This window comes from Perognathus longimembris, chromosome 27, assembly GCF_023159225.1.
Source record: "Perognathus longimembris pacificus isolate PPM17 chromosome 27, ASM2315922v1, whole genome shotgun sequence".
Classification (NCBI taxonomy): Eukaryota; Metazoa; Chordata; class Mammalia; order Rodentia; family Heteromyidae; genus Perognathus; species Perognathus longimembris.
Window position 1 is genome coordinate 6,864,139 of NC_063187.1, and position 19,435 is coordinate 6,883,573.

General features: G+C 43.3%; 1 protein-coding gene across 1 annotated transcript in view; it reads left to right on the top strand.

The window, feature by feature from the left end:
• The first annotated feature begins 16,058 nt into the window (after positions 1–16,058).
• Positions 16,059–19,435, top strand: part of LOC125342816 (vomeronasal type-2 receptor 116-like) — a 39,800-nt gene continuing 36,423 nt past the window's right edge. The window contains exons 1-3 of the mRNA XM_048335122.1: positions 16,059–16,156; positions 16,389–17,078; positions 17,251–17,335. Of these exons, the coding sequence (XP_048191079.1) occupies positions 16,059–16,156; positions 16,389–17,078; positions 17,251–17,335 (873 nt within the window). The remainder of the gene's footprint in view (positions 16,157–16,388; positions 17,079–17,250; positions 17,336–19,435) is intronic.

Here is a 19,435-nt window from a genome sequence, read left to right on the forward strand (position 1 = left end):
AAAGTTAATTTCATTCCCTTTTCTGGTGATTTTATTTAATGATTAGTTGAGCTGCTACTTAGATCTCTTCCATGAGAGGAATCATTGAATGAGGTAGCACATAAAGCTTTTGTGGTGACAGGACGTGGAATCCATAGCTGGATTCAATTCACTGACTGGATTTATGTGTATTGATATGCTATTGTAAGTAATTTGAACGACTTTCACTCCTTAGAGTAGTATATCAATACACATAAATCCAGTCAGTGAATTATTCGTTCAAATAAGGAAACTTTGGGAATGTTAGGAAAAGCCTAAACAGATTCTGACACATATCTTATGTTCCTCAGCCTTTTCTCTCTGTCTGCAGTGAGAGTTGTGGTCCTGGATTCAGGAAATCGCTTCAGGAGGGAAAGGCTGCCTGTTGCTTTGATTGTACCCCTTGCACAGAGAATGAGATGGCGAATGGGACAGGCAAGTTCACAGCAGATGGAAAAATACAGGTTCTCTCCTAGTGCCCCAGAAACCATGAATAGGACTACGAATGTCATGTATTTAAATTGCAGTCAAAGTCTTCCTTCATTCACTTAGTAGTTGAATTACAACAATGGATGATACTGCTTCTTGAAAAGAAAAAAGACATCATGGGCTCTGAATTGAGTATAGGATTAACTTTTTCTAGTATAATGTATGTACGTTTATTTAAATACTGTGGAATGTTAGCATATTTTCTATCATATAGAATACAAAATCCTGTTAATAATAAGGTCTCCATGTTGTGCAATTTGTTTTTACATTATACAGAAAACACATATCTTTATTTCCTAGTTGTCCAGAACTGTTATTAAAGCAGAGAAAATTCTCTTGTTTGGTTCAACTCTTCTGCCTGGCCTGAGTGTAATGCTTCAAACAATAATTATGATCTCTGTACTATAGTTCTTTACAGGTGAGTAGGAAAAGCAAATATCACAATTACAAGGAAGGACCATAGTGCTGCTATCTATATGAAGCAGAGACAGAAAAAAATCAACATCTTTTAGTCTTCATTTTAAATAAGGATATTGAATTGTGTCCAAAATGGTTGAAAAATAGTATGGAGGAATGAAGAGATGTGTAAAATTATTGTTAGGACATTAGGAATGGCAGAGAGGAAGATGAATGATTTTCATATTAATAGTTCCAACTAGAATTTAGACCCAAGTGTAGGAACAAAATGAAACTATAAAAATCATACAAAATTAGCCTAGCAATACATGGTCATATGAAGTTGATTCTAGTAATTATCAATATGTCAGAATTTTTTCTAGATAGGTATCTCCTAATTTCATTTTAAGCACTGGAAAGGAACTAATGGATTTTGTCTTCCTCACCAGACATGGAGCAGTGTGTGAAGTGTCCAGATCACCAGTATGCCAACACACTGAGAAACCACTGCCTCCTAAGAGCTGCAAGCTTCCTGGCATATGGGGAGCCCTTAGGGATGGCTTTGGCCTGCATGGCTCTTGGATTATCGACACTCACAGCAGCTGTTCTTGGGGTCTTTGTGAAACATCACAACACCTCCATTGTCAAGGCAAATAACCAGGCTCTCAGCTACATCCTGCTCCTCTCCCTCATCTTCTGTTTCCTCTGTTCCTTGCTCTTTATTGGTCGTCCCAACACAGTCACCTGCATTCTACAGCAAACCACATTTGGAGTTGCATTCACTGTCACTGTTTCTGCTATTTTGGCCAAAACTGTAACTGTGGTTCTGGCCTTCAAGGTCACTTCTCCAGGGAGAAGGATGAGGAGGCTGCTGGTGTCAGGGGCTCCTAACTTCATCATTCCCATCTGCACCCTGATCCAGGTGACTCTCTGTGGGATCTGGCTGGGAACCTCTCCTCCTTTTATTGACACAGACACACACTCTGAACATGGCCACCTCATCATCCTGTGTAACAAGGGATCCTTCACTGCCTTCTACTGTGTCTTGGGATACCTGGGCTCCCTGGCCCTGGCCAGCTTCACTGTGGCTTTCCTGGCCAGGAACCTGCCTGACGCCTTCAATGAAGCCAAGTTCCTGACCTTCAGCATGCTAGTGTTCTGCAGTGTGTGGCTCACCTTCCTGCCTGTCTAACACAGTGCCAAGGGCAAGGTCATGGTGGCTGTGGAGGTCTTCTCCATCTTGGCCTCCAGTATAGGGCTCCTGGGCTGCATCTTTTTCCCCAAGTGCTACATCATTTTGATAAGGCCTGATAAAAATTGTGCACATGGCTTTAGGAACAGAAAAGTCCCTGTGCATATTAATCCCTCCTAAGAAGAAACTTACATATCTATTCAAGCGGGTTTCTTTTGCCATTAGATATTAATTTACATCATTGAAATCATTTCAATACATAAGCTGCTTTTACTCATTTTTCTAGTAATGGCACAGTCAGAAGTTGTAGCTAGCGACAGGTCAATTTGAATTTCATTTCATATATTTTTGTTCTTTCCTTTTGCTAAGCACGTTGTTCCAGTTTTCTGATATTTCAGAGATATTTGAAGAAAAACAAAGTATATCAGCCTTTGGCACACTTTCACTTGTCAAATCATTGATGATCGGGTGGCTGACTGAGAATCGAGGACCATGGTTCAAAGCCAGCCCCAACAGGAAAAGTCTCTAAGAATCCATTTCCAATAAAACCCAACCAAAAAGATTGGAAGTGGAGCTCTGTTTCAAGAGATAGAACACAAGCCTTAAGCATAATTGCTTAATGATAATGCACAGGCCTTGTGTTCCAGCCCCAGGAGAGGCACACACACACACACACACACACACACACACACACACAAACACACACACACACACACACACACAGAATACCAGGACTTGTGTTGTGGGGGAGAGGAAAGTGGTCAAGGGGAATCAGGGTAAATGAATGGACAGAGGGAAGGTGGACAAAAGAATTCCTAATATTTGATGCCTATATGTGAAAAGGAAACTAGCACACATGAGAGGGTAGGTTGGGAGAGATGGGGGAGAAAGATGGAAGTGGCAACATGGATCAAGACACCTTGCACTCACAAGGTGACATAGTGAATTGCAGCCTTTCTCTAGATGTGTGTGTGTGTGTGTGTGTGTGTGTGTGTGTGTGTGTGTGTGTGTGTGTTCCATTTCTGAGGCTGGCACTCTGGGCCTGAGTGATGTCCCTGAGCCTCTCTTGTTCAAGCCTAGGTCTCTACCACTTGAGCAATAGCACCACTTCCAGCTTTGTCTGAGTAGAACGTTTCTGCCTGGGCTGGCTTTGAACTTGATCTTCGATGTTAGTTTCCTGAGTAGCTAGGAAGACGACTGTGAGCTACTCATCCCCAACATTTTTTTAAATGTAGTATGGCAAGATCCCCCTCCCTCCCAGGACCACCACCCTTGCCTGTCTCTGGTCAGCTGGGTGGTTTGAGATTGCCTTCCTTATGATTCTGATTCATGAGGGCAAAGCCCTGAGCCAGAACTCCCTGTGCCGCCCCCCTCTGTACCTTATCCCTACTCAGCAACACAGATTTGAGGTACAGAAAAAGCCATATGTTAAGTCAACTGGACTACACTTGATACACAAAGAAAATTCAAGGAGCAGAGATTTCTTTCTGAGGTCAGTAGAACTCAACTGGGAAATTCTGGCATTTAGTGTTGTGTTGGGGACCTTCCTGAGATCATTTCATTTTCCTTTATCTCTGGTCCTGTGGACAAAAATGAAGCTGAAGGTAGTGTCGGGTCTTGTGAAATTTGTTCTGCAATCTGACAGGACCTGCTTGGTACCCATAATCTCTCTCTCAAATCTGCACCGAGAACCCCGGCATCTAGCTTGGTTTTATTTTCTAGATGCTTCACTTTAACAATTATTTTTCCTTTCTATAAGTCCTTTTCCCATCTTTTTCAACATGAATCAGGGTTTCATCATGATTTTCCTTTTTAGCATGATAGTCCAAAATTTGCTGCACCTTAAAATTTGGCCCAGCTTAATAAGGGTGAACCACCATGGTGTCAGGGTTTTATCAGAAAATCCAAAAGTGCCATGATGAACGGGAACAGATATTTATTGCAGAGATTTGCATAGTACGCAAGTAGGCTGGAGATGAGTGCACATCTCTATAGAAAGGCCGTAGAGCCAAAGTGAAGGACCAGAGTAACTACATATTGTACTAAGACCCCATTCTGTACCTGACTGACCTTACTATAAGCCCAACCCCCACCCCTCATTCCCCAGTAAAGACCATAAAATGCCCTGCACAGAGAGTTCACAGAGAAACCATAAACAACAATAGGATTGACCGCCAGAGAAGTAAAACAAGTTTTGGAGTTATTCCAGAACTTCCCCACCCAGGTGTGGTTTGCAGTATCTAAATAAAAGATGCTGTGATGTATGCTAATTCCCTGCCTTCCCCAAAGAATGTATAGAAAAGTTGGAAGCCCTAGGCTCAGGGCCTCTTAGCGTCATCAGTTTACTGAGTGTGTGGAGGACTGTGCTACCCAGAAATATAAGCCCTTTTTGCTGCTTGCATTGGTCTCTGGTGGTCTTTTGGGGGATCCACATCTGATCATTTTAGTGGGGGCTCGTACTGGATACCCCCTAATCCCACACAGACACCCTACCACGGGTTCATGACAATCCGGCCAGTAAATTGAGTGAGGCATTGCCGATGTGTATGTGTGCTGTGGCCCTGCAGGATGTGTGTGTGAAGTTAGCAAAAGAGCCATGGTGGACGTGCGATTGGACTGCCTACGGGATCTGTGGGAGTCAACCCCAGACCCCCATGTGGGTAAATTGTTCCTCGGTACAGACATTTTGGAGACAGACAATTTTTTGGATCCATGTGTAGTGTGTTCCTCCGTGCATAGTCTGTTAGCTCATTTTGAACAATTTGCCAAGCACTGCGACTTCATTAAATTGTTCCTCGGTACAGGCATTTTTGGAGACAGGCATTTTTTGGAGAAATCTGTGCGTAATCTATTCCGTGCATTGCCTGTTACCTGCACTTCGAACAATTTGCAACTGCACTGCGATTTGGGTTTTTGTCAAGTGCTTTGTATGTGGGTGTAAACATGTTAAAGAGTATGATATATATTTCAGTGATTTTAAGTTTAAATTCACATAGTCATCAAGTTTGGGCATTACCAAATGTTTTAAAGGATTATTGTAGTGTTTGAAAAAGGAACTACTGTTTGAAAAAAATGTTTGTTTAATTTAAAAAACATCAGGGGTACGGGTCAGAAATTTTTATGCAAAGGTTTATCACTGTAAAATAAATTTTTTGGGTTTCTTAATCAGAGACTAATAGGAAAGGACAGGAAAAACCTAGGATGGGCCTGTGTGCCTATCCACAGGAGTGAGGGGTGATCTGGCAAAAGTGCAGCTCAATCTTGAGCCGCAGACCTCCCTAACCCCATCTTTTGTCTTTTCTCTTTTTTCTCTTGTCTTGTATTTTTCTTTTTCTTTAATCCTTGCCCCCTGAAACAGGATTCTCTTTCGCTGCCAGCTGGCCCCGGGACTGAATAAAGAGTCCCACTAAAGGAAATAAGTATACTGTGTATTCAAAGTGACTAAACGAACATTGCCTATACACCAGAAAGTGAGATGTGAGGACTGGGATTCAAAGGCAGCCCAGGCAGGAAAGTCCATGAGACTCATGTCTCTAGTGGCAGATCAGAGCCTGCCTGACTTCCAGCAGCCTTTCTCCTGAGTTCAGTTCTGCAGGAAGTCCCTCCATCATCCTGGGCAGTATGGCGGATGAGCAGAAAGATTTCGGTTGCTCTCATGAGATGTCTCTGGCTCTTCATTTTGAAATTCTGACCCCCCCCCACCCCAGCTTTTTTTATTAGATTCCCTTTATAGATGAGAAAAATAAAGTTCAGAAAGCTTCATCATCCACAAAATGGGATGTGAGGCTTCATACCACTTTCTTATCCCTGTGTTCTGCCAACATAAGTTTAGCTCCTATACATCATGTTCACACAACACAATCCAGGAATTCATTCATTCAATTATATTATTCATTCAATAAAGGATTTCTATCTCCAAGAAGGCCAGATTGTTTATTCTATTTTTTTTATTGTTTGTTAATTTTTTACGTCACTCCTCCCCATTTCTCTCCCAGGCCCACAAATCGTACAGTTGGTTCTCACCATATAGTTTTGTACATATTGCTGTTTGTCTTTTTCTCCTTTGTCTCTCCATTTTGGTATTCCCATTCCCTTCCATAGTTCAGTTACATGAATACACAATATTCAGGGTACTAAAATCAGTTACCCAGATAATAGGGGTAAAACCAGGAAAAATAAAGACAAAACCAAAAAAGCGTGTAATTTCACATGTTATATAGAAAATAACAATGATAAGCCACATTCTTTCTGTTTTTCCTTTTTTGCTTCTTTGTGTGAGAGTACTTTGAAATGGAATCATGGCACAAGCACTGTTCCTCAGCTTTCTCAGTTCAAGGGTTTCCCTCTACCATGTGACTCAGAAACTCCACTTCCGGATTGTTTTCTGGTTAATTGGAGATCAAAATCTCAGATGTTTTCGCTGAGGCTGGCCTCGAACTGTGATCCTCAGATCTCAGCCTCCCGAGTACTAATTACAAGTGAGAAGAAGCAGCCTTGGTCTGAATGACAATTTTCTTTCTTTATTTATTTTTCTTGGTGGTTCCCAGATTGTATTCAGAGCTAGAGCACTGTCCCTAAGCTCTTTTGCTCAAGGCTAGTGCTCTATCATGTTGACCCACAGTTCCACTTCTAGTTTTGTGGTGGTTCAGTTCAGATGAGAATCTCATAGACTTTCAAAACTCGGCTGATTTTGAACCATGATCCACACATCTTTAACTTGTTGAGTAGCTAAGATTCCAGGCAGAAACATTCCTTATGTTGTACAGTTCTGAGAAAAGACATCTTTCTATTTATTGTTTTTGCTCTTTCTTTTTGAAATGAAAGGATGGATGGAAACAATGAACTGTAGGCCATCGGTGGGCTGCTGCTGGACATGGAGGTTTGATCACAAACATTTGAGAAAACAAGATTGTGTTTTAATTCTTTCAGAGAGGATACATTATAAACTTGTGATGCGGTTTGCATGAGATTCCTGGACCCGCAAAGGGCACAAAAGATCCTGGGGTTCCAGAGCTACAATTGAACTGGAAAGATAAGGCTCACAGGCCTTTCTTCTTACACACACGTACACACACACACACACACACACACACACAATTGCATTCTATTCCTGATTAAAAAGACACAGAGAGGGCCTATTACCCAGCCAGAGTCTCATGGTTGTGAAACTCCTCATCTCTGAGCACCCAGGAACCATCTGGCCCCAGGAAGTAGTATAGGAAACAGTTGCACAAATGGCAGAAACCTGGACAGATCTGGATCTTGTTAGGGATTGTCACCACATCTCCCAAATCCTGGGCCAACCCAGCCAGAACCTGAAAAAAACTGTCAGGGTCCAAGTCCCCTGTGGGTCCGTAGCTCTCCACAGAGGGAGAATAGATGCTTTCATTCAAGTGGCCCAATCTAGCCAGGAGGCCCAGGAGGCTCTGCAGGGTGTCCATGAAGATGTGGTTTCCAGATAACCTGAAGAAGCTGAGCTTGAAGCACTGGCTCAGAGCTGGTAAGAAGTCTGAGACCTGAGCATCTGTGATTTTACATATCTCCAGCACCAAGGTCTCCAGGGTGCTGGCCACTTGCTCCAACTGGGTTCTCAGGAGTTCAGGACTGAAGCTTTTCATGGACAAATTCCTCAGGCACAGGTGCTGGAGCCACCTGGTGCAGAGACACCGGGACATCTATCTCGTTGATTTTTTCAAAGAACCAACTCTTTGTTTTGTTGATTCTTTGGATGGTTATTTTTTTGTCCCTAATTAATTTAATTCTGATTTGATTTTAATTATTTGCTTCCATCTATTCACTTGGGGTTTGGCTTGTTGTTCTCCTTAAACGATATTAAGGTGCTTCCTTAAATTATTGAGTTGCTGTTTCTCCAGTTTGTTGGTGTAGGCACTCAGAGATATAAATTTTCCTCTGAGTACTGCCTTTGCTGTGTCCCAAAGGAGCTGGTACTTTGTGTCCTCATCTTGGTTGAATTCCGTAACCATTTGAATTTCCGTTTTAATTTCCTCAATGACCCACTGATGGTTCAGCAATGTGTTGTTTAGTCTCAATAAATTGTAGGATTTTGTGCGGTGGGTGTTTGATTTGAGTTCTAATTTTATTCCATTGTGGTCTGAGAGAATGCAGGGAATGGTTTTGATATTTCTGAATTTGTACATATTTTCTTTGTGCCCTAAGATGTGATCTATTTTGGAGAATTTTCCATGTACTGCTGTGAAGAATGTGAAGTCTCTTGTTTCCGGGTGGAATATTCTATAGAGGTCGGTTAAGTCTAGTTGGTCTAGGCAATTGTTTAATTCTGTGGAGATATATTGTTTCAGTTTTTCCTTACAATGGAAGACTTTTATTTGGCCATTGGCTATGAATGAGAGTTTAGCTGGGTTCACTATTCTTGGTTGGTATTTATTTTTTATTTAGGGCTTGGCATACCTCATTCCAGGCTCTCCTTGCTTTCATGGTCTCTACTGAGAAGTCTGGGGTAATTCCGATTGCTTTTCCTTTATATGTGATTGCTTTCTTCTCCCTAACAACTTTAAGGATTCTCTCCTTGGACTCTATTGATCCGGTTTTGGTCACAATGTATCTGTGGGATGTCCTATTCAGATCTGGTCGGTTTGGGGTTCTAAATGCTTCTTGTATCTGTACAGGCATATCCTTCTGGATATTAGGGAAGTTCTCCGCTAATATTCTTTTTTTTTTTTTTTTTTTTTTTTGGCCAGTCCTGGGCCTTGGACTCATGACCTGAGCACTGTCCCTGGCTTCCTTTTGCTCAAGGTTAGCACTCTGCCACTTGAGCCACAGCGCCACTTCTGGCCATCTTCTGTATATGTGTGCTGGTGAATTGAACCCAGGGCCTCATGTATACGAGGCAAGCTCTCTAGCCACTAGGCCATATCCCCGGCCCCTCCGCTAATATTCTGTTAAATAGGTTTCCTATTCCATTAACTTCTTTCTCGAGGTTTTCCTCAATACCTATTATCCTTAAATTGGGCTTCCTGATTGTGTCTTGTAGCTCCTGGAGTGATCTGTTTTGTCGATTGGATTGGTTTTGTATTGATTTTTGGCCTTTCCCATAGATTCTAGGGAATCTTCAGCTCCTGAGATTCAACCCTCTGCTTCATTTAGATGGGACTATAGGCTAGCTACTTGATTTCGAATCTCTTTTCCTTCTGACTGGTCTTTCCTAATGATTTCCATGTCATCTCTTAGGTCTTGTATGGACTTCTTTTCTTCATTAGCTTCATTAATTTGGTTTGGAGTGCTGTCTCTCTAATCTGTTAGCTGGGTAGCTATCTTTTCATTTGACTCCTAAATTTCATTTATTTTTCTATTTGTCGAGGCCATGAAGTCGTCTATTACTTTATGGAAGACTTGCTGTATTGATACAAGCTTTTCATTTATCATGTTTATCAGTAGACTTTGTAGAGCTTTTAGAGGGTTCTCTGCTATATCTTTGGTTGACTACCCTGCTTCCTGCTTGTTTTGAGTGGGAGATAAGACTCCATAGTTTGCCATCTGTCTTGTGTTTCTTCTGCCCATTTGGATTAGGAATGCCAATCTACAGGCACCTGTGAGCACCGTTTAAGACCCAAAGCAGCCCTTCCCAAGCACTGTTGTGTAAATCTTAGAAGTTCACAATTATATACAGATACCTTGTATACATGTCTATAAAATTAGATTTGGTGTTCCTGAAGAATACAATTTCAATATAACAACCAATCCTGAGCCCTGTATTCAGTAGTTACTTATTTACTGTTACAACCCTATGAGCAATTCTTGTTCTTATTTTAAGTTCTTTTAGGACTGGCTTTCTCTATGAACCCCTTTGATTCACTCAGATTAAGCAGGGATACCCTCTATCCAATAACCAGGAGTCAATAGAATCTGGAGGTCCTGGAAGTAAGTCAGGAGGGTCAGTTAGAGGTAGTAAAGAGAATAGAGTAAAATGTATGGGGGTTGATGGTTTTAGTTTAGTTTCTGTGGCGTGGAAATGTGGAGAAGAGTAGAATCAGTAGAAAGAACAAAGATGAAATGATAGACAATGGAGTTAGCAGAAAAGAGTGGAGGTGTTATTTATAGGAAAGTAATTTTTAAAGAAAGGGAATGCAGAGAGAAAAATAAAGAAAAAATACTGGAAACAGATGCACAAAACAGAGAAAAATTATTCAAAAAAGAAAACGAAAAAAAAACAGAAAAACAAACAATCACAAAATAAACTTGGTAAAACCAACAGGTGAAAATGGATAACAAAAAAAAAAAAAAAAAAACGAATTTCCCGAAGTGAAAAAAATATATATAAAATGTTTGAGAAGAAAAACAAATAATGGAGACTTCCTTGTTTGGGCTGTCTTTCTACAGTCTCTGGTTTCCTTGCGATGGCCTGTAGTCTATTTTGCTGCTTGGCTGGCTTGACTTGCTTTCAGTTTGCAGGGGGTGAAGCTGCCCTGACCCTCCTTCGCTGTTAGTGAAATGCAGAGTCTCTGTGGTTCACACAGCTTGCAGGTGGTCTTTGGGTGTCCTCTGTAGATGGGGACGTGAGCAGTCTCAGGAACAATGGCTCCTCCGTCTGCTGTGGTGCTGCTGCCTTTAACACCTGGCTTTGAATAGGCTGTGGACTCACCAGGGCGGGGAGCTTCTGGCCTTTTTTACCCTGCTCAGAGTTGCTTGCCTGGGGGAGGATCCTCACTCTGGGGCGGGGTGGCCTCCTTGGCGGAGGTGGCTATGGAATTCAGCTCTGTTTCGGGCTGGGAATTAGGCTTCTTCTGTGACGGGACCGTTTAAGTATCTCAGGAATTGTTTGTTTCCCTTTCTGGTGTTTCTGTACCGGTGGTATCTGCTCACCGCTTTTGCTTTAAATTTAGAAATTCCGGCAGGCAGGGCGGGGCACTTCTCACTAAGCCACAGCCCAGGACGAGCCTCCCGCCTGGGCAGTGGGCGTACTCTTGGACTAAGCTGGCTCTCACTGGTCGGTCCCTATTTCCCTTTTCAAAGATGGCTCCTTTGTCCTCGCTTTCCCCAGGCTGGCTTTAGTTCCAGTCTGTTCTGACCCTATGCCAGTGTCAAAGATGGCCCTTTGCTCTGGAAGTGAGGGAAGGGCTATTTCCCAGAAGCTGCTCTGTGGGCGTGAGTGAGAATGTCTTTCGTGGGGTACTCACACTTTCTCTGTGGTTTCGGCTCGTTCGTGCTCAGCCTGCCATCCGCGTGTGTCTGCCGCTTTCTGGAGGATTTCCCCCTGGTCTATGCTGTGTGCTTTAGCCGCATGGAGTCCAGATCACTGTGCTGGGCACTATGCCGGCACCAGCACTGACGTGTCGGTGGGATGCTGCCCAGAGCTCAAATCTGTGTTTTCAGACCAGCAAGGTCGATTTTTCCTTCCTAACCAGAATCCCTGTACTGTTATAACTTACTTTGGCTGTCTTTCTAGGAGTAAGAGTTTCTATGGGGTGGGAAAACTGCTATATCGGAGGGAGCTCAGCTAGGGCTCTGCTGCTCCTCCGCTGTCTTCCCGGAAGTCCAAGTCTAATGCTCTACCACTTGAGCCACACAACAAATGGGGAAATGGTATGAGGGGAAATTCAACATCAAATAACTAATGACCTCCCATGAAATCCAAAGGAAGCCTTTCTACTTCTGCAACAAGCTGCGGGATGAGAATTCTCAGTAGTTGAAGCTGTAGTAGTTGATTGTTGATCAAATGTGCCTTCAACATACAAACCATAGTCCATTTGCTCTTCCCTTATGTTTCTTCACTTTGTGCCCGCCTGGGAACAGCAAAAATAAAATGATAAATCCAAAATAAAAAGCAAGAAAGAAATATTCATACTGGATTCCAATATCCCATGCATGTAATTTGACTCAGGAGGCTGAGATCTGAGGATCCCATTTGGAAGCCCGGAGGTAGGAATGTGTGTCATAGTATTATCCCCAAGAATTTCCTCACAAAAAAAATTCTGGTAGTCTTGAATTCCTAGGTATTGAAGAAGTCCGAGAACCATGGGTCACAATTCAAACCCAAACTAGGCCAAAAGTCTGTGAGATATTCTTGGATTTGATCATTAGTGTAAGTGGTAATGCACTAGCTTTGAGAAAAAGTGGCTTATGTACAGCTCCCAGGCCCTGAGTTCAAGTCCCCGTTCAGCACAAAATTAAAAGAAAGGAAGGAAAGAAGGGAGGAAGCTAGTCAAAAATTTCTGGAGGGAGGCAGGGACCGAGAGATATAGAGAAAGAAGGTGACAGGAAGCAAGCAAGGAAGGAAAAACCAAAAAATGGGAGGAAAGAAGCTATGAAGGAAGGTAGGAACAAGGGAAGGAACCAAGGAAGGGAGAAAGGGAGGGGGGAAAGGAAGGCAGAGAATGCCCACATTTCTTGGTGGAAGGTATAAATTGGGCTGGCTGCTCTCCTTTGGGTCCTCTGCAGGCTCAGGGTACTGGACCATCTGTGGAAATGCCTTGAGGAATGAGGCTATAAGCTTGGGACATCTTCCATGTTCAGTATAATTTGTGTTTGAAGGACAAAACACGGCCAGGTAGTGTCCCTGAGCATTGCTAGCCCTCTATCAACTGAACAACAGCACCATTTCTGGCTATTTGCTGGGTCACTGGAGATGAGTCTCAGGGACATTCAGAGCCAGGCTGGCTTTGAACTGGGTTCCTCAGATTTTGCCTCCTGAGGGACTGGGTTTAATAGAGTGAGCCTTGAGGGCTGGCTCCCTGAGTTTTTGCTATTGCATTATTTTGATGATTGTTTTATGAGTATGAATCAGTTGTGCACAGTGGTGGGGTGCATTCTTTGTGATACAAACACTTAGTTTCCCGATTTGTAGTCATGTTTTCTTCAGTTCCCTATCAGGAGAAGCCATCGTTATCTAGAAAGATCTGAGATTCCACCCTGATTCAGGTTCTTATTTCCCAAGTACCTTGGATGAGCAACATCTTTGTTCTATGTTTAAGTGATCATCAAATATACTTTGTGAGCATTCACTAGTTTATTATCCTCTTGATTTTTTTTCATTTTGTACCAGTGTTTGAAGTCTCAAACACTTGCTTAGCCTATTCTCCTCAAGGAAAGTGCCCTAGCGCATGGGCCACACCACTAATTGTGGTGAGGTTGGGGTCTCCTTGGTCCTCTTGGTGGATGAGATGTGGGGCAGCTGTGCAGGGCTCTCTGAACCCCAGCAGGGCCAGGCATTGCCTTCAGACTCTATGACTCTGCGGTTGTTCACTAATTTCTGGGTATCTTTATACGCCCCCCCCCCGCCCTGCCCTCACTATCCCATCTCAACCAAAGAGCAGTTTATGATGGGATTTCTGAGCCACACACAGCACACGTTGGATGAGTGATGTATTTTCAGTTAATGCAAAAAGTGCTTGGAACTAAAATGTGATGGGATTAAAGGCATGACTCACACAGCCCTGCTTCTCAAGTGTTCTACCACTCGAGCCCAAACAGGAGTTCTGAGTTGTTCTTGACTTCATTAGATATGTGTCTGGATACTGGCAAAGAAATGGAGATTTCTGAGGGATCCAAATAAAGTTGAAAACAGAAACAAAAACAAAAATAAAAAAAGGACAGCCAGCGCGATGTAGAGCACCCACCAACTTATCTGTATTACTTTTACTCTGTCCCTGCCTTCTTCCTTCCCACCTTCTTTCTCTCCATCTCACCTCTCTCCCTCCCCCCTTCCTTCCCTCTCTTACTTTCTTCTTTACTTTGGGATAAAGAATAACTTGCACTCAGAACCTGGTTGTTCTGTCTTAGCTGTTTATGTCAAAGCTAGTGGTCTACCTATGACTTGAGCCATCTGTAATTACCCATTGCTCCTTCCTTACATCTTTCCTTCCTTCCTTCCTTTCTTTTTCCTTTCATCCTTCCTTCCCTCCCTCTCTCCCTCCCTCCTTGCTCCCTTCCTTTCTTACTTTCCGTCCTTGCTTCCTATCTTTCTACTTTTCTTTCTTTTGGTAGACTGGGGAAGACATGAAGTAAAGGTGTCTATATGATGAAAGATTAGTGCCTGAATTCTCATGCCATTTTCTTCAAATCTGGACGACAACTGCATTACCTCTGGAGGAGTCTCATCTCAAAATGGGTGGGAGATGAAGAAATAGTTCCCTTGTTGTCATGGGAGGTCCTTCCATATTTGATATTAATTCACATCCCCCTATATTTTCTTCAAAAAGTGGATCTGGGGGGCTGGGGATATAGCCTAGTGGCAAGAGTACCTGCGTCGGATACACGAGGCCCTAGGTTCAATTCCCCAGCACCACATATACAGAAAACGGCCAGAAGCGGTGCTGTGGCTTAAGTGGCACAGTGCTAGCCTTGAGCAAAAATAAGCCAGGGACAGTGCTCATGCCCTGAGTCCAAGGCCCAGGACTGGCCAAAAAAAAAAAGTGGATCTGGGAATTCTTGTCTTTCAAAATGCATCATTGATGGGTTTGTTTGTGTGTCTGTTTGTGTGGCAGTTCTGGGCTTGGAACTCAGGGCTTGGGTGCCACTCATGAGCTTTTGTGAGCAATGACAGCACCCTTGGTTGATAGGAATCTAGTTGAGCTCAATCTTCATTTCCACAGGGAAAAAGAAAAAGAAAGAAAGAAAGAAACAAAGAAACAAAGAAACAAAGAAAGAAAGAAAGAAAGAAAGAAAGAAAGAAAGAAAGAAAGAAAGAAAGAAAGAAAGAAAGGAAGGAAGGAAGGAAGGAAGGAAGGAAGAAGGAAAGAAAGGACAAAGAGAAAAGAAGGAGGGGAAGAGAAAAGGTGGGGGGAGGGGCAGATGGAGGGAGAAAGGAGGAAAGATGGAAGGAAGAAATTCAGGCAGGAAGAAAAGAAAGAAGAAAGGTATGAAAGAAGTGAAGAAAGGAAGGAAAATATGGAGGCTGCCAAGCAGGAAAGGAACTAAATAGGAAGGAAAAGAAAGGATAAAACTGTAGAAAAGAAGGAACGGAATGAATGGAGAGAAGAAAGGAAGGGAAGAGAAGAAAAAGGACAGAAAAGAAAAAGAGAAGAGACAGACAAAGAATGAAGGAAAAAGGAAAAGAAGAATGAAAAAGAAATGCATGTGGGGTATGGAAGGAATGAAGGAACAAAGAAATAAAGGAAAAGGATGCAGAGAAGAATGTCCAGTGGTCTCTGTGGATGCTATGGATCTGGGCTGGTGGCCCTCCTGGGATCCTTCCTGGCCTCAGGGCAGTGGAGCATCATGGGAATTCCTGGAGAGATTGAGGGATAGGAGTGGGAATTGTTTTTGCCCAGGTGTGGTTTACATTTCAAAGAATAGGAAACTCAGTTTGAATTAATCTGGAGAGTGACACCTGTCTGGGTTTGCTGGGTGTGCGTCAATGATCCCAACCAAAGCTGCTCTATGATTGGTTGACATGCACTTCTAAAGGCAGGGCTCAAGGGTACAAAGGGGGCCAGGGATCAGAGAACAGCAGCAGAGTCCCTCAGCCTGCAGTCAGTGCCTGGCCCTGCTGGGCTTCAGGAAGCCCTGCACAGCGGACCCACATCTCATCCAGCAAGATGATCAAGAGCACCACACCTTTGCTCCAGCGTCTCGCCATGTAGAGTCTGCTGTGTCACCTGACCCTGGCCAGCTCTGCCCTAGATGATCTACCGGTGTTGCTTTTCCCTTTGCTGTTTATGGAGGCCTATACTCGGGGCCACAGAGAGGTGCTGAAGGCAATGCTGCAGGCCTGGCCCTTCCCATCCCTTCCCCTTGGGTCCTGGAACAGTCAGTAGAAACAGAAACCTTCAAGGCTATCCTGGATGGGCTTGATTTGCTACTTAACACCAAAGAGTGGCCAAATCAGTGGAAATTACAACTGGTTGATCTGCAGGGTGAGCACCCAGGCATTTGGACGCTGGGGTACCCTGCCATGGCCCAAATCTCCTATCTAGGGTTCCCGCCTGGTGAGTTAAGAGCAAGTCCCTGGACAGGGATTGCTGAAGAGCAACCCTTGATGATCGCCATGGACCTGAGCATCCACTATAGCCCTAAGGACCATCTCCAAGCCTTCCTGCTCCAGTGGGCCTGGGAGAGGAGAGAACGAGTCCAGCTGTGCCCCAGGTTGGTGGAGATTCTGTAAGACTCCAGCTCTGAAACCCAGAAGGCTCTGCAAGTTGTGAATCTAGACTAGGTCGTGGAACTACTGGTGAGTAAATTCAGTCTCGAAGAAACCGTGCAAATCTTTGCTTCTTTTTGGAGCCAGATGAAGAACCTTCGCATCCTGAATTTCGACAGTACAAGTGACCACTTCGACACTTCCAGCTCCCCAAATTCCTCGTATTCATCCTCCCAGTTGGGTCATATCTGGGTCACCTGCAGCGTCTCCAAGGGCTGCATATGCAGGAAGTCCTATTCCTTGGTGGAAAGCTGCCCGCCATCTTCAGGAGACTGCCGCCATTGAAGACATGTCTTTGAGTTCGTGTAATCTGCAGGAAACTGACCTGAGGTTTCTGTCCTGGTGTCTCTGCACCAGGCAGCGCCAGCACCTGTGCCTGAGGAATTCGTCCATAAAAACCTTCAGTCCTGAACTCCTGAGAGCCCTGCTGGAGCAACTGGCCGGCACCATGGAGACCCTGGTGCTGGAGAAATGTGAAACCACAGATGCTCAGGTCTCAGCCTTCTTACCAGCCCTAAGCCAGTGCTCCAAGCTCAGCTTCTTCAGGTTCTCTGGAAACCACATCTTCATGGACACCCTGAAGAGCCTCCTGGGCCTCATGGCTAGGTTGGGCCACTTGAATGAAAGCATCTATTCTCCCTCTGTGGAGAGCTATGGACCCACAGGGAACTTGGACCCTGACAGTTTCTTTCAGGTTCTGGCTGGGTTGGCCCAGGATTTGGGAGATGTGGTGACAACCCCTAATAAGATCCAGATCTGCCCAGGTTTCTGTCATTTGTGCAACTGTTTACTATACTACTTCCGGGGGGCAGATGGCTCCTGGGTGCTCAGAGATGAGGAGTTCCACAACCACGGGGCTCTGGCTGGGTAATAGACCCTATCTCTGTGTCTTTTCTTCTCAGGTATAGAATGTAATTGTGTGTGTCTGTGTGTGTGTGTTTGTGTGTGTGTATGTGTGTGTAATAAGAAGGCCTGTGAGCCTCATCTTTCCAGTTCTATTGTAGCTCTGGAACCCCAGGATCTTTTGTGCCCTTTGCAGGTCCTGCATCCGGTGCAAACCGCATCACAAGTCTATAATGTATCCTCTCTGGGAAGAATTAGAACACAATCTTGTTTACTCAAATGTTTGTAGTCAATCCTCCACATCCAGCAACAGCCCACTGATGGCCTACAGTTCATTGTTTCCATTCATCATTTCATTTCAAAAAGAAAGAGCAAAAACAATAAATAGAAAGATGTCTTTTCTCACAACTGTACAATATAAGGAATGTTCCTGCCTGGAATCTTAGCTACTCAACAGATTAAAGATGTGAGGATCATGGTTCAAAATCAGCCGAGTTTTGAAAGTCTATGAGATTCTCATCTGAACTGAACCACCACAAAACTAGAAGTGGAACTGTGGGTCAACATGGTAGAGCACTAGCCTTGAGCAAAAGAGCTTAGGGACAGCGCTCTAGCTCTGAATACAATCTGGGAACCACCAAGAAAAATAAAGAAAGGAAATTGTCATTCAGACCAAGGCTGCTTCTTCACACTTGCAATTATAACTACTCTGGAGGCTGAGATCTGAGGATCACAGTTAGAGGCAAGCCTCAGTGAAAACATCTGAGATTTTGATCTCCAATTAACCAGAAAACAACCCGGAAGTGGAGTTTCTGAGTCACTTGGTAGAGGGCCACCCTTGAAATGAGAAAACTGAGTAACAGTGCTTGGGCCATGATTGCATTTCAAAGTACTCTCAAACAAAGAAGCAAAAAAAGAAAAACAGAAAGAATGTGGCTTATCATTGTTATTTTCTATATGCCATGTGAAATTACGCACTTTTTTGGTTTTGTCTTTATTTCCCCTGGTTTTACCCCTGTTATCTTGGTAACTGATTTTAGTACCCTGAATAATGTATATTCATGTAACTGACTATGGAAGGGAAAGGGAATACCAAAATGGAGAGACAAAGGAGAAAAAGACAAATCTATGCAACAGCAATATGTACAAAACTATATGGTGAAAACTAACTGTACACTTTGTGGGCTGCGGAGAGAAATGGGGAGGAGTGACGTAAAAATTAAAAAACAGTAAAGAAAGATAAGAATAAATAATCTGGCCTTCTTGGAGATGGAAATCCTTTATTTAATGAATAAAATAATTGAATTTACGAATTCCTGGATTGTGTTGTGTGAAGATGATTTATAGGAGCTAAACTTATGTCGCCAAAACACATGGATAAGAAAGTGGTATGAAGCCTTACATCCCATTTTGTGGATGATGAAGCTTTCTGAACTTTAGTTTTCTCATCTATAAAGGGATTCTAATAAGAAAAGCTGAGGCGGTTCAGGGGGGTCCAAATTTCAAAATCAAGAGCCAGAGACATCCCATGAGAGCAACCGAACTCTTTGTGCTCCTCAGCCATACTGCCCAGAATGATGGAGGGACTTCCTGTAGAACTGAACTCAGGAGAAAGGCTGCTGGAGGTCAGGAAGGCTCTGATCGCCCGCTAGAGACACGAGTCTCATGGACTTTCCTGCCTGGGCTTCCTTTGAATCCCGGTCCTCACATCTCACTTTCTGGCGTATAGGCAATGTTCGTTTAGTCACTTCGAATGCACAGTATACATTTTTCCTTTAGTGGGACTGTATGTTCAATGAAGGGGCCAGCTGGCAGCGAAAGGGAATCCTGATTGAGGGGGCAAGGATTAAAGAAAAAGAAAAATACAAGACAAAAAACAAAAGACAAAAGATGGGGTTAGAGAGGTCTGCAGCTCAAGATTGAGATGCACTTTTGCCAGATCACCCATCACTCCTGTGGATAGGCACACAGGCCCATCCTAGGTTTTTCCTGTCCTTTCCTATTGGTCTCTGATTAAGAAACCCAAGCAAATTTTTAACAGAGATAAACCTTTTCATTCAAATTTCTGACAATTAGTCCTGATTTTTTTTAATTAAAGAGACATTTTTAACTATAGTTCCTCTTTCAAACAATGCAATAATGCTTTAAAACATTTGGTAACATCCAAACTTATTGCCCATGTGAATTTAAACTTAAAATCACTGAATTTTATATCATACTCTTTTACATGTTTACACTCACACATGCACACACATACACATTCAAAAGATCTTAAAGCACACAAAATAAATATCGGCCATACATTTTCCAGTGGCAAGAGTTATTTTGGCCCATCTTACTCCTGCAACACCCAAATTTTAAGACAAAACTTTTAACAAATG